This window comes from Pristis pectinata, chromosome 13, assembly GCF_009764475.1.
Source record: "Pristis pectinata isolate sPriPec2 chromosome 13, sPriPec2.1.pri, whole genome shotgun sequence".
Classification (NCBI taxonomy): domain Eukaryota; kingdom Metazoa; phylum Chordata; class Chondrichthyes; order Rhinopristiformes; family Pristidae; genus Pristis; species Pristis pectinata.
In genome coordinates, this window is record NC_067417.1 from 18,778,781 (window position 1) to 18,805,311 (window position 26,531).

General features: G+C 37.9%; 1 protein-coding gene across 6 annotated transcripts in view; it reads right to left on the reverse strand.

Annotated features, from left to right (window-relative positions):
* Positions 1-11,539: 11,539 nt before the first annotated feature.
* vps9d1 (VPS9 domain containing 1) overlaps positions 11,540-26,531 on the reverse strand; it is a 70,713-nt gene continuing 55,721 nt past the window's right edge. For 4 of the 6 annotated variants that reach the window (XM_052028643.1, XM_052028644.1, XM_052028647.1 and 1 more), the window contains 3 exons: positions 25,098-25,202; positions 17,507-17,588; positions 11,540-15,692 (listed from right to left, as the gene is read on the reverse strand). In XM_052028643.1, coding sequence (XP_051884603.1) covers positions 15,678-15,692; positions 17,507-17,588; positions 25,098-25,202 — 202 coding nt within the window. In that variant the 3' untranslated portion in view covers positions 11,540-15,677. The remainder of the gene's footprint in view (positions 15,693-17,506; positions 17,589-25,097; positions 25,203-26,531) is intronic. The other 2 variants (XR_007957381.1, XM_052028645.1) reach the window with 2 other exon arrangements.

Here is a 26,531-nt window from a genome sequence, read left to right on the forward strand (position 1 = left end):
ATCCAGCAGCCACTACATTAGTGCAGAACTAGTGCAGGTCCTATTCTGAATCTGATAAATGTTTTAAGAGCAATGAAATAGCCATTAAGAACATAATGTGTCCTCATTCAATGTGTGTTTGTTCCCACAGTATAAATTAACACACTTATAAATGACCTACTCTAGGTCCTTGTTGGGGTGGAAAAGTTTTCATTGTTAATATATTGAGTGAGTCTTGGTTATGCTACAAGAAGTGCTGGTCTTATCTCTTATTATTTAATTATCTTCCATATTTTCTGAGCAAAAGGATCATTGGATAGAAATTCCATGCTTTGCAATTCCAGAGGCAAAGTAGAATTTCAGTTGGCCTTGGAATAAGGGTGTCAGTAATGATCTTCACCTGTGTTGTGATGATGGAACATTTTCTCTAGGTACAGACACTTAACCCTCTGAATTGGAATCCATTTCCTATCCACGCAAGGGAAATTGCATAAAAAGGCAAAATTAATCCACGTGCAAACTGTTATGGAAGAAACAGACAGTGAATGGGCTGTTGTGGCAATTAAGACAGTCAATGGGCTGTTGTTACTGAAACAAATGCACAGAGGAGTTGTGAGAAGCAGAGGCAATATAAAGGATTGTGAGTGGTTGCAAGATAGTTCCAGTGACCTGCTTTTGCTGGAGTGTTGCAGGTAATTTATGCAATTCTACAACATAGAAAGAGGTCATTCCACATACTACATCAGTGTTGACATTGTCTTCAGTTGCATCTCCCTGTGCACTAACCTTGTATCCTTGCCCTATGCCCGTGTGTTTTAATTTCAAGTTTTTATTTAGTTTCACTTGAATGTCATTAAAGCTGCTCGTGGTAAACTTTCCATGTGGAAAGGTTTCTTTCAACTCCCAACTTTGTTCCTCTGGAAACATTCAACGTTCAGTGGCTCCTTTCAACTGATTCATCACATAAGGCAAATATGTTCTGTTCTGTTGCACTGCTTTCTATTCACCCAATTCTATCTTTTAGATAAAATGCCCTGTAAAAAGGCACAATATTCTCCCAAAGGCATTTAGTGTAGGAATTATTCTCTCTTTCAATTGGATATAGGGAATCATTTGATTTTTTTTCTCCATTGAGCGAACTTCATCTGTTTTGACAGCATTAACTGTGCTGTGCAGTTGCTATGGGACAGAAGAACAAAAGGCAAAATATTTTGGATAAGGTTCAGAAATGCTACTTGAAACTGCATTGGTTACTATTTGAACTCGACTGAACTGCAGTGGTGGCTCAAAGTATGAGGAAGTTACCATTGTGCCAATTTAAGTGTTACCCACAGTGATGGTTAGTCACGGAAGGCTGTTTAAGTCTGGCTAATGCATGAATAGACAGTATACAGCACAGGAATTAAGCAATGCAGAACTCAGGAAATGGAGTCCTGAAGCAGGCCCAGCTGGACTTTGGACAACTTCGGTAAAATTGCAGCAAAATCCAACTGAAATATATAAGCCTATAAAAGAACAAACAAATAAAAAGATTACCAAACTATCTATGTCGATAAAATAATGATATCGCAATATCTCTTTCTATGACTCGTATACTAAAGCCATGAGACAGGGTGTAGCTCAGGCAAAAATAATCAAGCATAAATCACAAATCTGATATTGGCATTTGCATAAAGAAAATAATTGAAGAAACCATGCTAGGGGTTATCCCTGTGCATAATTGGGGACCTTGATTCAGCAAGGCATACACGATTGAAGATGAATATGATGTTTACAACACAAATACCCACTGTGGGATTCTTGGGTGATGGGGGGGGGGGGGTGATGGTGGTGGTGGGGAAGTGGAAGCCTGCAGATGATGATGTTCCCATGTGCTTGCAGCCCTTTGTCCTTCTCAGTAGTAGAGGTTGTGTGTTTGGGAGACATTGTTAGAGAAGATCAGACGAGTTGTCTGATCCTGCACCGAGTCAGACAGAGAGGTACCTGCCCATTTGGAAGGGGCAGCTTGTTGAACAAATACTAATGAGGACTGTTTCTTAAGAGGATGAGCCGTGCACTTACAGGATGTGCTCCAGTGATCCATTGCCCAACGTTATTTGAAAGTGCATAATCTCAACTTTCTAGGTAGAACAGGCAAAATATTCCTTAAATTCTTAAAAAAAGAATTAATGTTGAGTTTCAGTGAGGTTTATTTGTTCTTGCACATTCATCCTGAAATTACTGAAAACTAATAAGCAGAGACATGGAGCAATTTGATGGCCTTCAGTATAAACCATAGCTCTCTTTCTCTTTCCGTAGATGCTTCCTGACCTCGAATGTTTCCAGCATATTCATTTTTAACTAAAGCAAATTGTAAATTAGACTTTGCTGCAAAGATCATTGACCTGAAACGTTAATTCTGTTTATATTTCTGTAGCTGCTGCCCGACCTACTCTAGCCTTTTCTGTTTTTTTTTAATTTCAGACTTACAGTATTCTACAGTCTATTTTGGTCAGACCACACCTGCAATACAGTTTTGTACATTTTTAAGATAAGGAAGGATACACTTTCTTAGAGATGGTGCAATAGAGGATTCCTGAATTAAGAGGATTGGTGAATGAAATGTGTAGATGGAGCTTGGATGTGTGAGGAGCCAATCTCATTCTCAAAGATTCTTAGAGGCATTTAAAGTGTAGTTGCTGACAAGTTATCTCTTCTAGCCAGGAAGCATTCTAAATAAGAGTTTGGCCATTTAGAACAGTGAAGAAATATTTGGAGCAGCATAGTGGCGCAGCTAGTAGAGCTGATGCCTGATGGTTTCAGCAAACCTGGTTCAATCCTGACCTCGGGTGCAGTTAGTAAGGAGTTTGCACGTTCTCCCCTTGACTGCATTTGTTTCTTTGGGATGCTCCAGTTTCTTTCCACACCCCAAAGACGTGGGTGGGTAGGTTAATTGGCTAGTGTAAATCTCCTTGAGTGTGCAGATGAATGGGAGAACCTAGGGGAACTTGTTGGAAATGCAGGGAGATTAAATGGAATTAGTGCACGTGGATGTTTGAAAGTCAGTGTGGACTTGATGGGCCTGTTTCCATGGTGTGTGACTCTGAACCCACAACTTTACAACTCCAAATCTCTTTACGCAGAGGATAATGAATTTTAGTAATGTTCTACCCCGGAAGGGGAGCAGATTTTTTGTCAGAGGATTGGAAACCCCAGAGCTCTGTAAGAGTGTGAATGTAACAGAAGAAAAACCCAGGCCAGTCACCCTAACATTGGTGGTGGGCAAAATGTTGGAAAAATAATCTGAGGAACAGTATAAATCAACATTTAGAGAAGCACCAGTTAATCAAGGACAGTTGGTGTGGAATAGTTAAGAGGCTTGTATTTGAATAATGATTGAATTTTTTGAGGCAAAAACAGGGCTGGTTGGTGAGGATGCTGCACTTGAGGTGAGCCATTTGACGTAGTAGATCGGTCGAATGGGATCAATGGAAAAGTGGCAAGTACAAAATTCACTCAGTGGGAGAAATCAAAGGACAATTGTCAGAAAAGTTTTAGTAACTGGAAGGCTGTGTGCAGTGGAATTTAAGTGCTAGATCCCTTGGTTTTTATGATTTACCTGCATCTGAGGTTTAAATGTAAACACTGGGATTAAGAAGTTAGCAATTAACACAAAAACTCACTGGATGGCAGAAGAGTTGAAAGGTATAGAAAGAATGAAATGGAAAACCAAGGTGGGAAGGGCAAGTAAGTCAAGGAGAATGCAAATTAAATGATGGATATTGAACTGTGTAGAGGGGTTGTGCACTGGGTATGGTCACCACCTCCACTCCGGAGGTAACAATGGGATGAGAGAAGATGCAGAGAAGATTCTAGAGAATGTTGTCAAAACTGGAGAATTATAATTAAGGGCAGAATGTCCAGGTAAGGTTGTTTTCATTTTTTTTGGGGGGGGGGGTGGAGAAGAAGGCTGAGGAACTCGGGCAGGGGAATGGGAAGGATCTAATTCCTTAAACTAGACATAGATACAAGGCCATTGACAGAAGGATTAATGGGAAGATTCTTTCACTCAATGAGGAGTGAGGTCTGGAAGTTTCTTGGCAGAGGGAGAAACCATTAACACATTTAATAAGTATCACCTGAGTGACTATGATTGTGAACTTAGAGTTGCTGTATGGGACGATCCTGAATAGTTTTCTTTGTTAAACATACACGATGGCCTCTTTCTGTGCTGTAAATGTCCATGACTAACTGTGGACATTCTGTGGTTGAATGCATTTTAGATTGGGATTGATGGATTTTCTTACACACTGGAATGAAGGGATAAATTGATAGGATAGGACATTGGAGCTGAGGTAAAAGATGAGTCATAATCTTACTGAATAGTTGAAGAGGTCATGAATGCAAATTCGGCTCCAAAGTTTGTAAGTTGCTTTTTAACTCATGAAAGCTGTTTGACAACTTGAACCTGTTTGGTTTGAGGGTGGAAATTTTTTAGGGTTACTTCTGAAACAGCTTCCCTTGGGAATTTTTGTAAGTGTGTGTTTCTGAGATATGAATTTTAGGCTGTGGATATATCTTTGGCCTTGATTTTGTCCTTGCTGATTTTTTTTTAAGATCCTTGTTAAATACAGGGTGAAGTCTATTTTCACAGGCACTTAAACCACCTATAGTTTTCGCCTGAACTTGCAGTTCTTCATTTGCATGCCCACACAATGCATTCCACAAGATTAGACCATGGGAAATATCACGGCTTTTGCCAACAGTGCTCTCACCAATAAAGTCAGAATTACCATAAATGGGCACTTGATGGTGGGCATGGGCTCGATGGGCTGAGGAGCCTATTTCTATGACCTAAATATAAAAGTATACCAAGCAGGTATTCACAGGAACTTGATTCATTGTGCTTTCTCTGGTTTGAGATTATGATAACTAACTAAAGGTCAGGAAACAAAACAAGGGGCCCGAGTACATGCCACAGGCATGTGTACTAAAACAATAGGACGCCCACTATGAATAGACTTCCCATGCTAAATTAAAAGAAAATTGGCACTAACCACTGTAACTATTATGTCCTGATTGACATAAGGAATCTCATAAGAAGGTTAATAAATAGGTTTTATTTTCAACCCGGTCAACTGTGTTTGAATGAATCTGAAGTTCTGGCTTATGAATTGTAGTCCACTGAAACAGGTGTCCTCTGGCATGGCAAAGCAAGTATGACATGGTTATCCACACTGTTTGGGTGGGATAGCATGACATAAGGGGAGGGCTTGTGCTCACCGAGCTGATCTCTCAATGATTTTGTGTGAAATCACAATAAAAATTTGGATTAGGCACTGATTGGTAGGGGCTTTCTTAGAAGAAAAATGCAGGTTTGCTCAAGTTGCACGCACCAAAAGGTCACATTAAAATAAAGTTATTTTAGAGATGTATAAAGACATTCATGAACGTCTGAGTACGTGAAAGGAATAGGGATTGCTACAACAAGCTTCTGAGGAGCTCAGAGGGAAAGGTGCATTAACACCTTACTTGGGCCCCACCCTTGCCCAAGCACAGATGTGAACAAACAAGTCACGCTTCTTATGAGATTCTTTACGTTAATCATAAATTAAAGTGGTTACCACCAATACTTATTGTAATCTGCAGGAATACACATAACTGCCTGGAATGTGCAAGTTACATTGTGATGCATTATTGTCATAGAGTTGTACTGCATAGAAACAGACTTTTTGGCTTGCCCCATTTATGCCAATCATCATGCCTATTTATACTAACCCATTTGCCTGCATTAATTCCATATTCCTCTGTGCCTTGCTTATTCAAGTTCCTGTCAATATGCCTCAAGTGTTCCTGCCTCCACCACCTCCTCTGGCAGCTCATTCCAGATACCAACTACTCTTTGTGTGAAAAGTTAGATCAGATAAGATATCTTTATTAGTCACGTGTACATCGAAACACACAGTGAAATGCATCTTTTGTGTAGAGTGTTCTGTGGGCAGCCCGCAAGTGTCACTACGTTTCAAGCGGCAACACAGCATGCCCACAACTTCCTAACCTGTACGTCTTTGGAATGTGGGAGGAAACCAGAGCACCCAGAGGAAACCCAGACAGACACGGCGAGAACATACAACTTAGAGACAGTGGCCATAATTGAACCCGGGTCGCGGGTGCTGTAATAGCATTACACTAACCGCTGCACTACCGTGCTGCTCTCAGATCTCCTTTAAATCTCCTCCCTTTAAACCTATGTCCTCTAGTTTTAGACACCCCTTGCTGGTTCTTACCTCCACTGTCCCCCTCACCTCCTTATACTGACAATATCCCCGCTACTCTTTCATTTCAGATGCAGTTTCTTATCAACATCCTTGTGAAACTTTTCTGCATTCTCTCTCACTTCATTACATCCTTGCTATAGTGTGGTGAGCAGAACTGCTCACAATACTCCAACTGCTGCCCAACCAACACTTTGTACAACTGTAACATGAAAGCACATCCTGATGCCTTTTATTTGAAATTTCTTTTTCTGATGATACAGATTAAGGAAGTTCTCTTTCTCTTAAAAGTTGGGAAGTCATTAGGAGGAGACAACATGTAGGGATAATGGATGTACTGCGTATGTACTTTGATCAATAGGATTTGACCACTGGAATCTCCCACAAAGCCCTACCGAGGTCTCAACTTTTCAATATATTTACAAATCTTGAAGTAATAGCAAATTGTATATCCTCTTTGGTGACCAAGTGGCAGAGTACACGTATAGCTAGGATGTAAAATGTTGCAGAGCCATAAGCGAGTTTGAGGAGATGTAACAGATGGAGTTGAGTCAAGGGATGTATTAAGTCGACCACTCTGAATGTAAGATGCCTCATACCTTTCCACATGGTGAGAAGCTAGGAATTGTGAGGGAGCAGGAACACATAACTGCAAACACAGAAGTCACTATAGGTTGGTAAATAGATGCAAAAATAATTAAAAAGTAGAAGGTATTTGTAGCTCTGTAAACCTTTGGCTATTTCTCTATTTATGAGGTTGCATTAGCTTCAAGAAACCACACCTTGAGGATCTATTCACCTTGAAGATCTATTCACCTTGAAGGGATACAGAAAAAACTGGTAAATTATAAAGTACATAGATTAATTTTGTATTTCCTTGAGTATACAAGATTAAGGTAGTAATTGAATTGAGAAGTATAAGATGATGGGATGGGTAAAGAGCTATTGACACAGCTATTGACAGTGGGTATAACAAATTATTTTTAAAGTAGAACATGATCATTCAGAAGTGATGTCAGGAAATCATTCTTCACACAATATGTACTGGAAATCAGGAACACTTTCCTAGGTCAGCTGAAATTTTTAAAACTAAGGGTTATGGATCTAAGGCAGATAGATAAAGATTCTTGTCAGCCATGATCTTACAAAGAAAAGTGGAACAAACTCGAGGGCTGAGTGGCCTACTCTGATTCAAACCTGACATTTATAAGATCCATCAGGATTTATTGTTAGTTTACTTCCCATGAGATAAATAATCTACTTGTGTTAGTTCCTTTAATAAAGTTGTTCCCTATTCCTTTCATACATACAATCATTCATGTTTTTTTATTTATTTACTTTGACATATAAGCATATTTCAGTATAGCCATTATCGAAGCATGCCTGGAATAAATGTACAATCATTTAATGCCAAGTTTGTCTTCAAGAGCTAGTACCAGCCAAGACAGTGCAGTATTACAGATAAACTTTCCAGAGAAGGAAAACTGTTTATAAATCACAGATGATATAAGTAGATGCACAAAGTTCTTGGCTTGGACATCAAATCTTATGATCATCTTTTGTATGTACTTTTACCACAAAACAATAGTTAAAATGTAAACAGGAATCTTACTGGTGACTGAGGTCTAAAGATTCGTTTTAGAGTAAGAAGTTCAATGAGGCGATGCAAACGTATCTGCAACTTATAATTTTGTTTCATAATGTAAGACAGGTTTTTAGCATTTGGCACTTTATTGATAGGCAAATACAATAACAATGATAGCAATGCTTTATAAATAACACATTCATAATGCTCTTCAACAAAGACAATGATTCAGTATCACAAAATGAAATACGAGTAAGAAATCTGGCTGTGGAAGTGTCTAATGTTGCCAATCTTAATGCCATTCAAAAATAGTAATTGTCTCCATAATCTATGATGTTACAATAAGGGTTATACAGATATATCAACACATTTAGACTTTTGAGTCTAATAGGATTTTGGGGTTAATTGGATCTATTCCATTCTTGCATTGGGGAAAGAAAATATTTTTACATTTTGAAGATGATGAGAATTTCAAAGTTGCCTGCAATATCCAAATAACAAATGACCTTATTAAATCAGTGTGTGTCAGACTGTGGTATAAATAGTGGAGAAGAGGCTGGAATTTCTGTACTAGATTGCATTGTGAATTTTGTTTTTAATGTAGTCTTCTGGACATGATGCAGTGTGGCATGTTTACTCCATACTTGATGACATTTTGGGGATCCAGCTGGGTGCACTGCCTGTTTGCCTGTCACTTGCCATGTTTGCAATTATCAGGGGTACTACATGTTTCCACAGCCATCAGATCTGGTCAGCATCTCGGCCTAATAAAGTCCTTTATTTAGGTTTCAAGCTAAGGCCCTCAGGTAAATCAAATTGTTCAGCTACGTCTAACTACCATAACCTCATATAAACTTAGTTTTATTGCAAGACACTTTTTTTTTAAAACATTAATCTTGTTTATTCTTTCATTCTTGTATGCATAAGCAAAAATTTAAATTTACTCTGTATTTGGGGGGGGGGGGAGGGTGGATTCTCATGCCAGTCAAAGCAAAATGTGGAAAAGGAAAGTATTTTTCAATATAAATTAACCATGAATAATCACTAAGACAATCAGTGCTTCCAATAAGTAAAATGCATTTCAATTGGAAAGCTTTCAATATTTTTTTAAACTGTATTCCATTTTAACAGCAGACAAATAAGATGTTCAAAGCTGCATATGGATATGTTCAGTAAAAGACATCAAAAGTAAAGCCCATAAATAACCTTTGAAATCCATACTTCAAAGGTAAATTTTAATGTATTTTAGTTCAACTCAACAAATTTGAAATAGAATGTCTTTCCGTTATTAGATATTATAAACTTCATCTTTAACATTATTTCTTGCTCATTATTATTAAAACATTGTTCATTATTTTTATAATTTTAAGTTATTAACATGTTTTAAATGTATTCATTCATAGGGCCTGGGCATCACTTACCAAGCCAACATTAATTTTTCCAGCTCTAATTGCTCCTGAATTCAGTGACTTGTTGGTCATCTAAGGGTACTCGCAAAGCAGTGGGTCTGGAATAACATTGGTCAAACTGGGTAAGAATGGTTGATTTACTTTCTTGAAGGTCATAAGTGAACCAGATGGGTTTTTATGACAACCTGACAACCTAACAGTTTTGTGATTACCATCACTGATACTAACTTTTAATTCCAAATGTGTTCAATTTTTTTTAACATTTAAATTTCCCAATTGATGTGGTGGGATCCAAACTTCTGGCTCCACACAAAGCTCCAGGTCTCAGAATACTAATCTAGTGACAAACCATTACCTTATAATCTTCACAGAAGACAAAAACTTGATGGTTTGGTCAGTGAAGGAAGACATTCTCTTTAAAACCTCTAAAAGGTGGGAATGGAAATCCAGAGATTCCTTGTATCTCTTGCCAAATTTTTGGTTGCAATCTTTCAATGGCAGCTATGTTGAAAGGATGTTATAAATCCTTTCTGTCCATTTCATCTCTAACTAAACTCCGGAGGGAAAAATAGTACATTGGACATGTTTTCTTTTTTACTTGTATCTTTATGTAGTTAGATCAAAAATGCGACATAAAACAGCAATGTGTCAAACCTTCAATTCAACCTATAATTTTGCTGTTGTTTTTACAGCTTCCAGCCATTCAGATAAGGTGGCAGGTTTGGTATTTGGAAGATTCAGATAAGGAGGACTGCTTTCTTCCAAACATGGTTTGCAGTCTGCCATGTACAAGGAAGTAAACAAGTTGACTTGTACAGTTAATTTATACTGAAAAATACTTTTCTATACTTTAAGCTTGCATTAGTATTATATGCTTATATTACCCAACCAGTAATATGACAGAACATAGTTTTCCAGTTTGATCTTTTTAAGTGTCTATTTCTTATGAAAGGTCTATAACATTCTGAAAGAAATATAACATTCCCACCCTCTTTGAAAGGAATTGAGAAGCAAGTGGGATCCAGTAGATTATAATCCTGTAACTGTACTCTTCTGTTTAGCAAAGCTGCATTTCAGGAACATGAAATACTTTTTGAAATTGAAAGATAGGAAATTGGCAGTCTACCCATTGGTGAGGAAAACCCAGATTACAGAACAGGTTGTCAATTCTTCACCTGTACCATTTCTCTAGTTAAATTTTGTTTCTAGATTAACCTCTTTTGGGAGCAAAAACAATTAAACTTACTTCATTGTTATTGTAGTTGTAACTGTTTGGAAAAGGAGATTGAGATCTAATACAAATCTCTGCACATTTAGTTCATTGCATTGATGTCTAGTGAAGTGGGTAGGTACAGAAAGCTGCCTATTGAAATATAATACTAATATTGAAGAAGTCTTGGTGATGTTTTAATGTTCCTATTCATTTGTGACAAATGTTCAATGAGCTCATTTATACAAGGATTTGCCTGATAATTGTTTGAATTATTTCTGGACCGTTGTTTCTTTATATATTTCTTTCTGTTATCACAGGCTAACAACAGGAAGTGTGACAAAGAAATTTCTTTGTAGTAGCAATAGGGCACAGTGGTTGGTCTGTTGGGATTCACCTTGTATCTGTCAATGCACCATTGACCATGTACGTACACACTAGCACATCTATTTGGCAGTGACTGTGGACAATTTGCCTCCGAGTCTGAATCAGCAGGGAATGAGAGGCAATCTGTGCTCTGAATTCTTTCACCTCCTTTGGGCTATGCTGCATGTTGCCCCATGTTGAGATGCCTTTGAACTGTAAGTCATCCCACTCTTCTTCCCAGCACTACCTTCATATCAGTGGCATAGCTCAGATGACCTGGGTTCAATCTTGACCTTGGTTGCTGCTGAGTGGTGTTTGCAAGTGTTCTCCCTGTGACCATGTGGGCTTATTCCAGATGCTCTGGTTTCCTCCCACATGCCAAGGACATGTGGGACAGGAAGGTAAGTTGGTCATTGTTAAATTAGCCCTAGTGTTGGGAATAATAAGTTACATGGAAAAGTATTGGGAAAACTGGGATTGCTCTGAGCTGGCATAGACTTGATGGGTCACATGTCATAAGGAAAAATGGATTGCAAACCATGACAATGACCACTTTAAAGAGATATTTTAATCAGACTAAATTAAAGATACCATCAATAGTTAAAATTAAATTAAGAAAGTTTCCAGGAATAGTTTGGCATTATGAAACAAATCTAAAATTCGAAGAAGCTGGTTTAAAATGACTTTTCAATGACCAAGAAAACCATGATTTTTCCATCACTATGCTTTTATTTTTACTTATAGTTCACAGTAATGCACCTATTTATGTTGATACATTCACATGATTTCTCTTAAATAAGCAATTATAATTTAAACATCATTTGTACAGAAGAATTAGCAACTTAGTTCAAATGTGAGCATAATTTAAATAGACTCAAAGAGAATCACTTAAGTTATATTCCCAAAGTATGAAAGTTCTGGAAGCATTATCATAGAATTCCATCACTATATAAAGTAAATTGATCTGAACAGCACAATTCCCCAGTGAGCAGAAGCAAGTTTTTTCTTATCACTGGAAGTTGCATGGATAACTGAAAAGGAAAATTAATTTTTAGTGACCACAGACAAAGCAAAAATGAGACATATGTAAGCAGTGCCATTGACCTCTCCATTTTGTTATAAATTATCTAAACAGAATTTTTTGCATGTAACCAGTAAAAGATAAAGACCTTTTATAGTGGAATCTTTAAAAGGGATCTGCAAGCATATTCCATTTTATTCATAAACCACGGTTAAAATTCAACCTCGATTAATAAACTATATATTTTTTTAAAAAAGTAAATAGAATCTCTGCTGGATTTATTTGTGTAGTGGTCAGATCATATTTAAAACTAAAAGTTTAGGTTTATGCCTCAAAAGCTGCAGTAATTTCATGATATGTTTATTCTTGTGAACTTTTAATTACAAAGTTGACCTAAAATTTAACTAGTTAAACAACTACTTTCCAAAATTACAAATGCACAGCAACCTCAAGTCTAAACACCTAATATCAATGCCATGGCATGTAGTCTAATTTTATTTTAGACCTCCACAAGAACTGGATGTCTTTTTTTTCATCTTCTGTCCCTTTTAACAACACAACTGATCAGTTTTATTATTACTTAGAATTTATTTTATATAATCAAATGTTTCAAACATTCAAAAACATCCATTTCATAGTATCCATTCACTTTTATCTTGCATTTAGAAAGGATATCTACCTCAATTAGAAATTAAGTATTTGCTTTGTCAAGTGTGAGGTAACTCAAAGAATACAGTCAATTTTGTATGCTCTTCAGGATACAAAAGCAGTACAAAATTGCCAGTGGAAGCACGGTACCTGCTCAGCTGAGGGGCATCCAAAGAATGTTTTAACTGGAATTGCATGCAGTTCTGTTAAATCAGATTTTCCTGGCATCACTAATTCATGTTGCAAAAGGGTAAGATGAACATTAATTATTTCAGTACAGGAAGAAATGCTGTGTCAGAGATCTTGTCTCTAAGTAGAAAGATGAAGGATTCTTGGCTTATTCCAGATAGTCTCTGTGAGCTAGTGCTGAATACAGGTACACATGTCCTGCTCAGTTGTAGTATTTTAACAGCAGTAATATTTTCATCATAGTCTGAGGGACTGGGGTTAGGCTCAACACCAGCCAACCTCAGTCATCAAATAGTGCATCACTGGCTTGGCGTGCCGAGTCCACAGTGCAAAGAGTAGGAAGGTCTCTTTGACTTTGGATGCAGCCCACTTGGAAGATAGTTCAAAAATACTTATTGGTCGGGGGTGGGGGGGGAGGTGGTGGAGGTTAGAGAAATAATGGGAAGCCATCGCAGTAGTGCTTCCTTATCTCAAAAGTCTTACTTACAACATTTATTTAGGATCATTGATACATAAATAATCTCACTGTAAATATTCACAGCTAAAATTAAAACTTTTGGACTTGAGAAAACACTCAGAAACACTTGCACTCTAGACCTTTGAATCAATCATTTAAAGGCTATCAATATTTGGTTGTCATTTAAAGATTTCAATTCCTTTCAATGTTTGTGGGAGGATAAAGCAGGGCTGTAGTCATATGTTGCCAAATTATTGATAGAAAAAAAATTCCTTAAAGCATTTATAATATCTAGGATTTTTTATTACAATTGAAAGTGCAAAGAAACAAATCAAAGAATCACTAAAGTATATTTATAATATCTAAGTCATGCATACTATATTTATCAATCAATTTACAGTCCACAGTGTGGACTGTCTCATATTTGTACAACAAAGAACACAATCATGAAAGGAAAAAACAAAATAGATTTACAAGGATGGAACCAGACATGAAAAATTTCCTACTGCAAAAAATTGAGGTTAGTATCCTTTAGTAAACAGAAAACATGGAAGAACACTGAACTGGTGGGTTGATAAGAAGATAGCTGTGAACAAAACCCATTGTAGAAATCTCAAAATAATTCTTTACTTGGAGAGTAGAACTTGACAATAGAGAAAGTGGTTGAAACTTGGATGTTTCCACAGAGAATCTCAGTACAGTGGAGGCAAGGATTTTGAAAGATAAAGATAAAGCCTGAGATGACGGAGATGGATTGGGAGGAGATTCAGCACAAACTAGTTGGACTGAATGGCTTGTATCCAGACTGTACTATCTATACAATCTCTCCACTTCCTGACTGCAAGTCTAGTAACTCAACACTGGAACTCTCTAATCTGCATTTCTCTTTTCCAGGAAGTCCTTTGGAAAATATATTACTTCAATCTCATGTAGAAGCTCACTTATAGATTTCTAAATAACCTCCCTTCATTCAGCAATCAGTATTTTCCTCTGGTCTTTACAACTAATCACACACACTCTCACAAATCAATAGGACTGGTTAAAAGGGTAAATCTGGCATTGTTGAATCTGAATACAGGGGTTGTAGTCAGTGAAGGACAAAGGAGTACAAAGGGAACACTAGCAGTTTCTCTAATATGTCCTGTAATGTTTGACCAAAAAAACCAAAAACAGGCAGGTCATGCAGCCCTTAACAGCCTACTCCACCATTCATTAGGGATCAGGGTCATGGCTGATCTTGTTCCTCGGTGTCATTTCCCAACACTATTCTCATTTCCCTCAATTCCTTCAACATCCTTAATGTTTGGTTTAATGAAATGAACCTGCTATGTTTCTTTTACAGATCTGATAAAGAACTATTGCACCCAACATTAGTCTTTAATTTTTTTTATGCCAACATACCTACTGTGTATTTCACTTTGATATCTAGCACTTCATAAAATCTGAATGGAAAAGTGGTCAGCAGTCAAGTAGTTACTTCATGCAGCATATCATGCCAGTGAAGTCCCAGTGTGACTCTTTCACTTAAGCAGTACTCTAACTTCTGCCTACTTTTCCAGAAACCTGTCTAATTTTTGAATTTTTGGCATAATAATGCACAAACACAGTCCAATGATATTTGGCAATTACTTCTCTTCCTTCCCACCCCACCCCCCCAACATGCCCATTTTTTTTTTAGCACAATTGCAATAAATTATTTTAACATTGGCAACAATCTTCACTTTGCCTTGGATTTTTCACATGTGTACAAATGCACATAAGACAAATGTACAATAAAAAAAGTAATATTTAAGAAGTGATCAGAAAAGACGTACGGGTTAGGAGATGTGGGCGTGCTATGTTGGCGCTGGAAACGTGGCGACACTTGCACGCTGCCCTCAGAATGTTATGTAAAGATGCATTTCACTGTGTGTTTCTATGTACATGTGACTAATAAAGAAGTCTTATCTAAACTTAGAACAGTCATTATTGATGAGAACAAAATTTCAAATATTCGTGACCCTAGTAAATTTTTTTGTTTTCACCAAAAGATTTCTAAAACAATTTTAAAATAAAAACATTAAAGCAAATCTACTGACTTAAAATTTAAATCAATACAAAATGAATAATGTTCTACAGATATTAGGATATGAGGAAAATCTCCAGCATCCAAAATAATTCACAGAAAATACAGTACCTGTACTGGTGAAGGATTGGGTGTGGACTTGTCCAGCTCTAATACCCTGTGGGCAGTGGTCTTCTCTAACATTAGTGTGGAATATTAAATCTTCTACTTTATCTCTGAGCAGTCTCTTATTATTGCCTTCAACCAGTCACACTGTTTTAACATAATGCTTATATAAATAGTTAATGTTATGATGAAAACATTCTGGACAACAATTGAAAACTACATTCAACCAGTGAATTTAATAATAAAAATAGTCTTTTAATAAGTGTAACAAGAAGCCATTCTTGAAGATGCTCAACAAATATATGGACGTAAACGACAGGACTTAAGTTTTGGATAAAGATTCCACATATGAGAGAGCGCTCTGCATGGATGTCAAGCAGTACCCTTCTTCACCAATTAAATATCTGAAAGGGAAAAATTAATTTGCATTAGCTTTCTTCATTGTTAGAAATATATGTGCAATAGGAAGAATTCTGTACATGCAAATGTTCCATTGTTATACTTATCAGTTATACTCCACAGTCTTACATTGGAGCCCCTGTAGCATAATATCAAATAAACTCATCTTTGATGCCTTGTTAATTATCGTTTCATTACAATTTCATTACTATTTGTTTTACATTGAAGTAATAAAACTATTTACAGGCCAACTACACAACAATACCACACTCGTGTCTTTCCTTATTTTCATTCTGCTGTAACAATTGAAAGATGAAAAATTTGAGGACTTTGGCTTGAAGCAAATCCTTCCTTTCTACTGGAAAACTCTACTTACTTATGCAGCTTCCAAATAAGTGATCGTGAAGAATCTAATCAGCCTGGAGAGGATTTTTTTTACATAAAGTTTACTCACTTGTAGAAGGTGCTAAATCAGCAAGAATCTATTAAGATATTGTGAACTTGTATGTTCCATGGGCTAGTGTACACAATTAAATGTCTTATATCTCACAAAGATGGAAAACTTAGAAACATAAGCTTTGGTACAATATAGACGTTTTACTTCAACTGTAATTAAAAATTAGAAAGCTCAATAGGAACTGGATAATGCTCACAAGAAATCCTACATCCTCCTTCATCAATCTTTTGAAGAAATATTTTCCTCTCTAAGCTGACAGTGATTAAAATACGAGCTGTGCTGAGAAGAACCCAGTCACTGCAGGATATGGACTTAGTGCCAGACTGCTCCCAAGGGCAAACTGTGTCCTACTTTACTGTGGTGACTGTTACATTTTAGGAAATCATAACTTGAGGCTAGGAGCAGTCCATCTGAGAGTAACATAATGAAATGTGCCAAATTCCTCATGAAAGTCAATTACTAGACACGTACAAATGCTGCAGGATTATGAAAGTACAATGCTTTTCAACGCTGAACAAAAAGTTTGAATTTAGATTTATTTATATCTGGGAAAAACATTTAGTAAAGAAAATTAGGTCAGTGTCATCTTTCCTATTGTATTAGACAGTAATAGTTATCTATGCTTTGAAGCACTCCAGCTTAAACTCAAATGTAACTCAGGAGGTAGAATTTGAATGTTGCTTATCTTTAGAATCATAAAATAGAAAATCCATAACCTAACGTTAAATACCTTTATACAAAATTACTTCAGAAGATGTTAGATAAAGTCCTACATCTAGTTAAATTCTGATAATTCTCTACCCGACCATTCAGAAATCCCGATGGTTGACCAGGTGATGTTTGCCACGCTCCCTTCCAACCCACCAGGATCCCTGCTCCTGTGCTCCCTTCTGAGCCTCTGGGCCTCTGCTTTCTGCACTCCCTTTAAACTTACTGGGTTTGGTGGGAAACTTGTTAGAATTAAAATATGTGCTGGGGTATTAATAAGAATAATATTCAACAGACCAGAAAATCTGCTAATGTGGCAGCAAAGTGTGGAGAATGAATGATTATCAGAGTTTACTGTATGAAATTAGTGGGCAAAACTGAAGCACCTGGGAGTGAGGGCAATACACCAACATTGATTTAAATTGGTTGACGTGGAACAGAGAGTAGGAATAAATGCGTCTTTTTTTGGAGTGATTAGTGGAGTACCACAGGGATCATTGTCTGGTTCCCAGCTATTCACAATAGGTATCAATAACTTGTATGTGGGAACTAAATGCAGTATTTCTAAGTGTGTTAACAGATGGCTACTTTCAAATAACGGGGAGGAACTTTAAACGTTCCAATCACAAAGGATAAAGAATTAGAAAAACTCACAGGACTAAAAGGCAGGCAATCACCAGGTCCTGATGGCCTGCACCCGAGGATTATAAAGGCAATGGCTGCAGAGATAGTGTACCTATTGGTTGAAAATTTTAAAAACTTATTAAATTCCGGGAGTGTACCAGAAGATTGGAAAACAGCCAATGAGGCTCCCTGTTCAAAAAGGGAAGAAGACAGAAGGTGGGGAACTATAGGTCAGTTAGTTTAACATCTATTGTTGGCAAGATGCTGGAATCAAAGAGGAAATAACAAATCATTTAGGAAAGCTGAATATAATCGAACCTAGTTGAAAACCTTATGAAAAGTAAATCGTACTTGATAAATTGCTCAAATTCTTTGAGAATGCGATAGGTGGAGTTGATAGAAGGAGATAAGTAGATGTAGTGTACTTAGATTTCCAAAAGGCATTTGACAAGGTGCCATGTAAGATGCTGGTGCATAAATTAAGAGCCCAAGGTACTGGAGTACTGAAAACTGACTGTCATCTAGAAGACAAAAAGTTGGAATTAATGGGTCCTTTTCAGGTTACACGGATGTAACTAGTGAGTAGCCGAAGGATCAGTTCTTGGCCCTCAATTGTTTATGATTTACATTAATGACCTACAGAATGGAACAAAATGCAAGATTTCCATGTTTGCCAATGATATTAAAAATAAGGTGGAAGGGCATGTTGTAATGAGGACACTGTGACTCTGCAGTGGGATGTAGATAGATTGAGTGATTGGACAAAAAACCTGGCAAATGGAGTTTAATATGGTAAGTATGAGATCATGAACTTCAGTAGAAGGATTAAAAAGGCAGATTATGAGCTAAGTGGAGAGAGACCGCAAATGAGTGAATTTAAGAGGGATCTAGGTGTTCTAGCACACAAATCATTAATGTCAGCAGGCAGGTCCAACAAGAAGTTAAAGCGGCAAATGGTATTGCAAAGAATGTTTAAGAACAGGGAGGTTTTGTTACAATTATACAAGATGTTAGTGAGGCCACACCTGGAAATACTGTGCTCTGTATTACCTAAAAAAAGATAGAGTAGCATTGGAGGTTCTGCATCCTTTCCCTCACTGAGTCTCTTCCTCTTTTCTGTCTTCCAACATGGCACAAAATTAACTAATTTGAAACACACATGTGCAACTCCATGACTAACTGTACCTTACAGAGAAGTGAGCAATCCTTCAAAGCATTTTATGGCTATTTCAAAACAATGAAAGTCTGGCTAAGGTCAGTAAAAAATTATTTTGTGTTAAATTTATTTGGCCCGGTGACATTTGACTCTGTCTCCCTGCCTGGAATAGCCCTCTTGGGTTCCTCTCATGCCTGTGCTTATCTGGGCCTGAGATAGACTGCTAACCTCACTGGCGCTCTGCATCCTTCAGCTCAGAAGTCTGGTCAGGGTCGTGATCGGCTGCAGACAGCACACGAGGCAACATTTCCCTTACCTGCAACAAACGTGCTTGGTAAAAGACAAAGCTGGGGACAGAGCTTTGTCTTCTGTCAAAGCTGTCATTAATTTTTAATTTTTAAATGCCTTTGTTTTTTGCAGACATTTAAACAATTTTAAAGTTGAACTAAATAATTAAAAGAATTGAAAACAAGAAAATACTCAGAAATGAATAAACAATAAAATAATTACACAATTTTTTTCTACCTTCCCCATTGCTTCCAAAATTTATGCATTACAAACCCTATTGAAATCAGTGGAGTTTTGGATTCTACGTCAGAGCAAATCTGGTGCAGGTTCCAACTGGTGATTCTCCAGGGTAATGCCTGGGAATCTCAGGAAGACCTGATCCCACTGCTGGATTCCGTAAGGAAGCCAGTCGCAGAGCAAACTGAAGGATTTGGTCCCCTGAATCTATCAATATGTTCTGGACTTCCGTATTTCAGAGCTCGTGCGTGGGAAACTGAGACTTACTTCAGTTTCATGACTCAAAAGTGGCAGTTCCATTTGGAATCACCAACCACAATCAATGTGATTTGGCTCACTGACTCTTTCCAATCAGTGTTAAAATTTTCTTCTTCAGCTACTAATTCAGTCCAATGGTCTTTACATTTTTGTGTTCAATTGCATTAGTGCCCTTTTGGTAATCTGCAAATACCCATCAAAATGATTTGGCTGCACAGCAGCACTGCATATTGATGGAGCATAATTGCACAAAGCCCTGCTAAGCACTCTACATGGACTGAGGATTAATATGCAATGGACTGGTTGTAAGCCAACTGTTATCAGAAAGGAAAATGTGATTTGTGCACTATCAGAATGGAGAGGAAAGGGAAATTATGTTCATCTCAAATGTCCATTGCCCAGAAATTCAAAAGCAAAGAGCTGCTGTATACTGCACTATGTGTGAGACCACAGATTTTTTCTGGAGTGGAATTTGATAATAAAAACTTCTAGGTTGTATCACGACACCCTGGAAATGGCATTACAAATCGCAGTGGTTCCAAAATCATGTTCTCTACCTCAGACTCACATCCAATGCCATCAGTTCCCCAAGTCATGGGAGTGCGGCTGGATAATGTCATAGCATGACTCTGAGGCCCATTCAGAACCGGGGCACTCTTGGAGCAAAACATTAACAGCATTGCTGGGTTTGCTGCTGTGTAATTTGGTTATCCCTCAGCAGGTCCTAGCTGGGCACCAGGAACCAGTCTCAGACTCCAGGTCCCAGTCCTCCAACACATGATCCGCTGAAGGCCCCAATCCTCTGACAGGACCCCACCTCCAGGCCCCAATCCTCCAACATAAACTCTCCTCATCCCCACAACAATTTTCTGATACAACCTGATATCCCGAGTCCTGATTTGTGGCCCCGAGCTGCTGATTCTCTGATTCATGCCTTCCAGCACCACCAAACCTCGCACCCACCCCCACCCCCCGTGGTTCTCTCCCGATCACCACCCTCAGGCCTATTCATGACTCTCTACCACTCATCTCTCTCCCTTGCAAATCTCTGCCTTCATTGGACCTGACCCTGCTCCTGGGCTTCCCTATTTCTCCTTAGCATGCTTTGCAATAGCGCAAGACAGCAGGAAAGTTTATAAAGCCCATTCAGTAATAACCAATGCCTTGAGATCAGATGCTACTGAAACATCAAGCACTGAACCCACAACCAAATGGGTATTGAAGAATTTCCAAACCAAAATGTTTAAGCATTGGCTGTACATACACATTAATACATATTCATGACAAATAGGGAATAAAGTGGAGAATAAATTGGAGAGGAAAACAAAGCAAAGTTAAATCCACACACTAAAGCAACCATAACCAAACAGATCCTGGAATTGTAGAGTGTCTGGAGGAAGGATCCCTAAAATACATTCTTCTACTTCAGAGATGAATGAGCTCTAGATATGCCAATATTCAAACAGTGAGGAAACTCTGACATTGCGTGATCCAATGAAGTAATTAGTTCAAGACTCAATAAACTATTTTACTGTCTGCCAAGGAATGTTATTTTTTTTCCAATTATAATTTTGTTTTGTTCATTTCCTTCATACTTATTTGGATCAGGAACAAGTTAGTAAGGGAGTATATATATGTATATACTGTATATATAGATGGAACTATTCTGTGGTTCTGTGGTTAGGCAGGATGACGCCTAAAGATTTTATTGATGCAGTGTTGTACCAGAATTCTGGTATCAAAAATCCATTTAATTGAAGAACTGGAATGCTGAGACATTATATATAAATTCTGTTGCTTTTATGTTGCCTGCAGTTTACTGTCAGTGGCAAGGGGGCATACTTTCCTTTTCAGACCCCTGTTGCTGTCAAGTGCCTTCTGAAAGACACCTGTGAGAACCAGCAACACAAATGTCATCAAGGTGGCTAAACTGTCAGTTAAATAAAGGATTACAACACAGAGCATACCTAGGAAGTAAAGCTTGCTAACTTTATAAATATTTTACAAAGAGTGAAACTAAGATTTGAAGTTATGCATGAATTAAGTGAAAAGTAGAACTATAATTGTAACATTTAAAATTAAGTTTTCATGGCCAGAAAAGTTGATCAATTAACAATTATAGCTCTGTTAAAATCTCAGTTACACTTAATTCAATAAGGAATACGATTTCTAGTAGTTTTCATGGCGAGAAAAGTGTGTATAAAGCTCACAACAATTTACTGCTTCCACACTGATTCCCATAGAGAAGGTAACCCCAGCACACCCTCAGAAGCAGGGTATCAGTGAGAGCAGCCTCTGGATTTCTAAGTTTGACCATGGATGCACTGATGCCAGGTTGGTATGGGTTTCTTAGAGTAATGAAACATTCAACATGATCACAACTGCACATTGTAGGCAAAGGTTAGAAATAATACGAAGCCTTTTTTCCATTATTTTGTGAACCACCTAAATATACTTTGGTTCCCCTCAGCACACTTGTAGATTATAACATTTGCAGATTACACTGCATTTAGACAGTCAGGTGTAGATAACATCTCACCACAACACTGGTATCAACAGTATAGACAGCACAACTTCCATTTCAACAGTCTGAGAGTCACAGAGTTGTACAGCACGTCCATGCTGACCATCTACACTTATACCATAAGACCGTATCCTTCTACGCCTGGCTTATTTAAATGTCTGTCTAAATGCCTCTCAAACAAAGCAAGTATATCTCATTCCACCATCTCCAATGGCAGTGTATCCCAGATTTCAGCTACTCTCTGAGCTTGGGGAACAAAAATTCCCTAAAGATCCCCTTTACTTACCTCTCACCTTAAAACTTGTGTTGTTTTTGATAACTCTGCCACGGGAAAAAGATTTTGACTATCTACCCTATCAATGCCTCTCACAATCTTTAATCGGGTCATCCCTCAGCTTCCTTCCCTCCAAGGAAAACACACTCAGCCTCTCCAATCTCTCCTCATAAGTCCTCCAATCCTGGCTATATCCTAGTGATTCTCCTCTGCAATCCCTCCAACACAATCACAGCTTTGTCTTCTAGGAGGAATCTAAATCCTGAAATCCTGTGGCACACAACCTGTCTTGTACCAAGTCTAGTTCATTCCTATTCTTGCTAATCTACACTGAGTAAGTATCCTCCAATCCATTCCATTTAAAAGATTAGATTTGCCTTCATATTTAAATCCTTCCATGGCCTCAGCACATGTCGGCTTTGCATCCTTCTCCAACCTACATCTGCCCAAACGCTCTTCTGCCTTTTTGTGTGTTACCCTCTGTTGGAGACTACACATCTAGTTACATGGTTCCAGTATTTTATATTTTCTTACTTTCTGTACTTTATAGAATTTTGTCCCCATTCTCTTCACTTCCCTCTCCCTGCATAAAAATAAGACATCTTTTCGATCAAAACTTTGCTCAAAAGAAGGTAAGGAATAGAAAGGAACTGGAAACGCAGGCCATTTGTCCCCTTGAAATTGTACCACTGTGTGATAAGATTATGATTGATCCTGTATCTCATCCACTCTCTTGCCTATACTTCAGATTCCTTGATTCCTTTAGTATCAGTGTTGGCCTCAAATGTACTCAGCAACTAAGAATCTACAGCAAACTGGGAATAGACAGTTCCAAAGATTTACCATTATCATAGTAAGAAAGTTTCTACTCATCTCAGTATGACTTGACTAGTTCTTATCTTGGGCCTATGCCCCCTAGTTCTTTTCTAATCTCTGTCTGGCTAGCTGTGCATTTTTCTTGCACTTTGAAGGTAGAATGTTATTTACCTTAAAACATACTACAAGAGTATCTATCACTGTTGCTTTAAAGCATGTATCATTTCAATCAGAGATCAGGCAACAAAAATTCCCTTGAATTAAAATAAGGTGAACAAATGAGATGGAAATGAGGATTAGTCTAAAGGGCCTTTATGAGAGCTCAACTAATTTAACTCTTTTTTTTAAGGACAAGATACAATTGTTTATTCAATCTATTAAATACATGTCTGCAGTTTTCCTACAACTGTTTAACATTAAATGATACAATCAACCTTGCTACCCCATGTTTTTTTCTTTAAAAGGCTTGCATATACAGCAAAAGTATGAAGCTTCTGTAGCAGGATTCATGCAATAATTCTAATAAAACTAATATCTAGTTTCAGAAATTGAGACAATGTGAGGTGGGATACCCAAAATACTTTTAGGAGTAAAAACACTATATAAAAGAAAAGTTCTACAGACAACAGGTTAGTAAAGCAGTTCCAATATAAAATTAGGTAACACAGCAGATAGCCATAATCAACCTAGTTGCATATTATAATATCAATTATTTTTGCACAAAAAAATTTGGCTAGTTCCATTTGATAGTTATACTGAATGGAAAATATATTCATGGAAGTTTTTTTTAAGAAATAGTCACTAAAATGGAAGGCAATTAAATGCAAATTAGCAATACTTTGATGGGATATACAATAGATGGAAAACAATAAGCAAATAGTGTTTGATATGTACCTTATATCGGGAGGTTTATATTGCTGAGCACTGAGCAAGAGTCATCAGGAATTTGCCCTCTCTTACCAGTTAGAACACCAGGGGATGAAACAAAGAAACATGCAACTAATTAGCCTTTAAACAAAATGAGCTCTGAAAGAGAATGAAGGCAGGCAGCTAAGAATCATTTTGTTCAAGGGAAGCAAAAGGACCTGGCATATGGAGAAGAATTGTACCAAGTTCATTATTAAGTTTTATTATGTATACACTAGTGATACAGATCGAATGAAATGGATATGATCATAATTGTTATTGTTACTCAGGATGGATAACTCACCTTATCAAGCGTTTTCTTGGTCAGCCTTTATAAAGTTGTGATTATGATTGTGGGGGTGCTTGTGACAAAACATTCACGTCCTGTCAGACCACAAGGGGATATTGTTGTCACTATCTGGCCTTGCTAGCATTTTGGCCAGATGGAGAAACTTTTTAAAACTAAACAAGGCTGATCGGAACCACTGTACTCAAAGAAGAAAGGAAAACCATGCATATGAAAAGCTCCTTTTATGACCTCAGGATTTCTTGTGGTGCTTTACAGCTGCTAAAGTCTTTCTGAAGTGCAGTCACTTGTGCATGAACAACAATGAACATATAATCTATTTCAGTGAACTGAGAAATAGTTGTTGGCTACTCAGTGCATGGAAACAATTTCAAATAATAAGAGTCCTATCTTCTGGCATGGAGAGCATTGCCAGTTAGCACATTTGCATAACTCAGGAACTGGACTTCAAACCTTGCAGACAATAAGTGTTCCCTGCAATGTGATGCCATTTCCCATCTATCTTTATTCTGGTCTTAACCTTTGGCTGGGAAACACCCTATCCATACTTTGTCACCTCCAAACTCAATAATTCCAAGGGTTTCCATCTTACACTCAATTAAACCTGAGTTTATTGAAAATTCTGTTGCCCACCTTCTGTAAGTCTGTTAGCTGTGGATTTCAGCTATATAGACCAGTGAGTTCGATAGGATCCCCACAAAGTACTATCTTAACTGGTCTCAGATGGGCCAAATGTAGGGATGTGAAAATCACCCTCCATGCTGTTCGAAATTGAGAAAGAACAGCTGCAATATTTTGCTTATAAACATTGGATTTCTTTTAAACATTATTGTGGTTCTTCAACGTGGACCTTACCCTTCGTGAATAAATTCTTCCAATGCTGCACACTCTGATACGAGCTGCATTAAGTTGCTCTTCAGCACCACGTAAGACAAAATGGGCAGCAGATCATCGGCACCACTGTAACAGATGACAAGTTGGTCAGAAGTTGTATTGAACATGAAGCAGGTTAATCAGAAAATTTTTCCCCAACATTAACTCAAATTAATTTGAATTATTCTCTAAACATATCCTTGTTTGAGCACCTCCCTACAAGTATCATAACAAGCAATTGAGTCATGATGAAAGATAATTTTCCACACACCGCCCATACAGACTGGTTAATTTTATTAACAAGGACTTAGCAATTCAGGCTAAGGCAGGAAGAAGAACTAAGAGAAATAAATGAAAACTATTGAGATTTGCCACCAGCAATTAGTCTCCAACTGCAGAAATGCTTATCCATTCACTTTTTCTTTTCTGGCTGCAGCAAGGTATTCACCAGCACAATTTTGTTTATGGGTTGATGGGGTGGAGATTAAGTGCGATCATGTATCTCATTGACACAAGTACCGCACTTGTGCTGCCTCGGAGAGCACTGATTCTTCATGACGCTCTTGGTTCTCCAATCCAAATATCCATAGGTGCCAATCCCTCTGAACGTTACATTGAACATTACAGCACAGTACAGGCCCTTCAGCCCACGATGTTGTGCTGACATTTTATCCTACTCTAAGATTTATCTAACCCTTCCCTCCCACATAGCTCCCCATTTTACTATCATTCACGTGGCTATCTAAGAGTCTCTTAAATGTCCCTAATGTATATGCCCCCACAACCTCTGCAGGCAGTGCGTTCCATGCACCCACGACTCTGTGTAGAAAAAACTTGCCTCTGACATCCCCCCGATACCTTCCTCCAATCACCTTAAAATTATGTCCCCTCATGTTAGCCATTTTCACCCTGGGAAAAAGTCTCTGACTGTTCACTCAATCTATGCCTCTTATCATCTTGTACACCTCTATCAAGTCACCTCTCATCCTCCTTCAATCCAAAGAGAAAAGCCCTAGCTCGCTCAACCTATCCTCATAAGACATGCTCTCCACTCCAAGCAGCACCCTGGTAAATCTCCTCTGCACCCTCTCCAAAACTTCCACATCCTTCCTATGATGGGGCGACCAGAACTGAACACAATACTCCAAGTGTGGTCTTAGAGTTTTATAGATCTGCAACATTACATGGTAGCTCTTGAACTCAATACCCCGACTAATGAAGGCCAACACACCATACGCCTTCTTAACAACCCTATCAACCTGCGCAGCAACCTTCAGCAATCTATGGACGTGGACCCCAAGATCCCTCTGTTCCTCCACACTGCAAAGAATCTTGCCATTAACCTTGTATTCTGCCTTCAAATTCTATCTTCCAAAGTGTGTTACTTCACACTTTTCCAGGTTGAACTCCACCTGC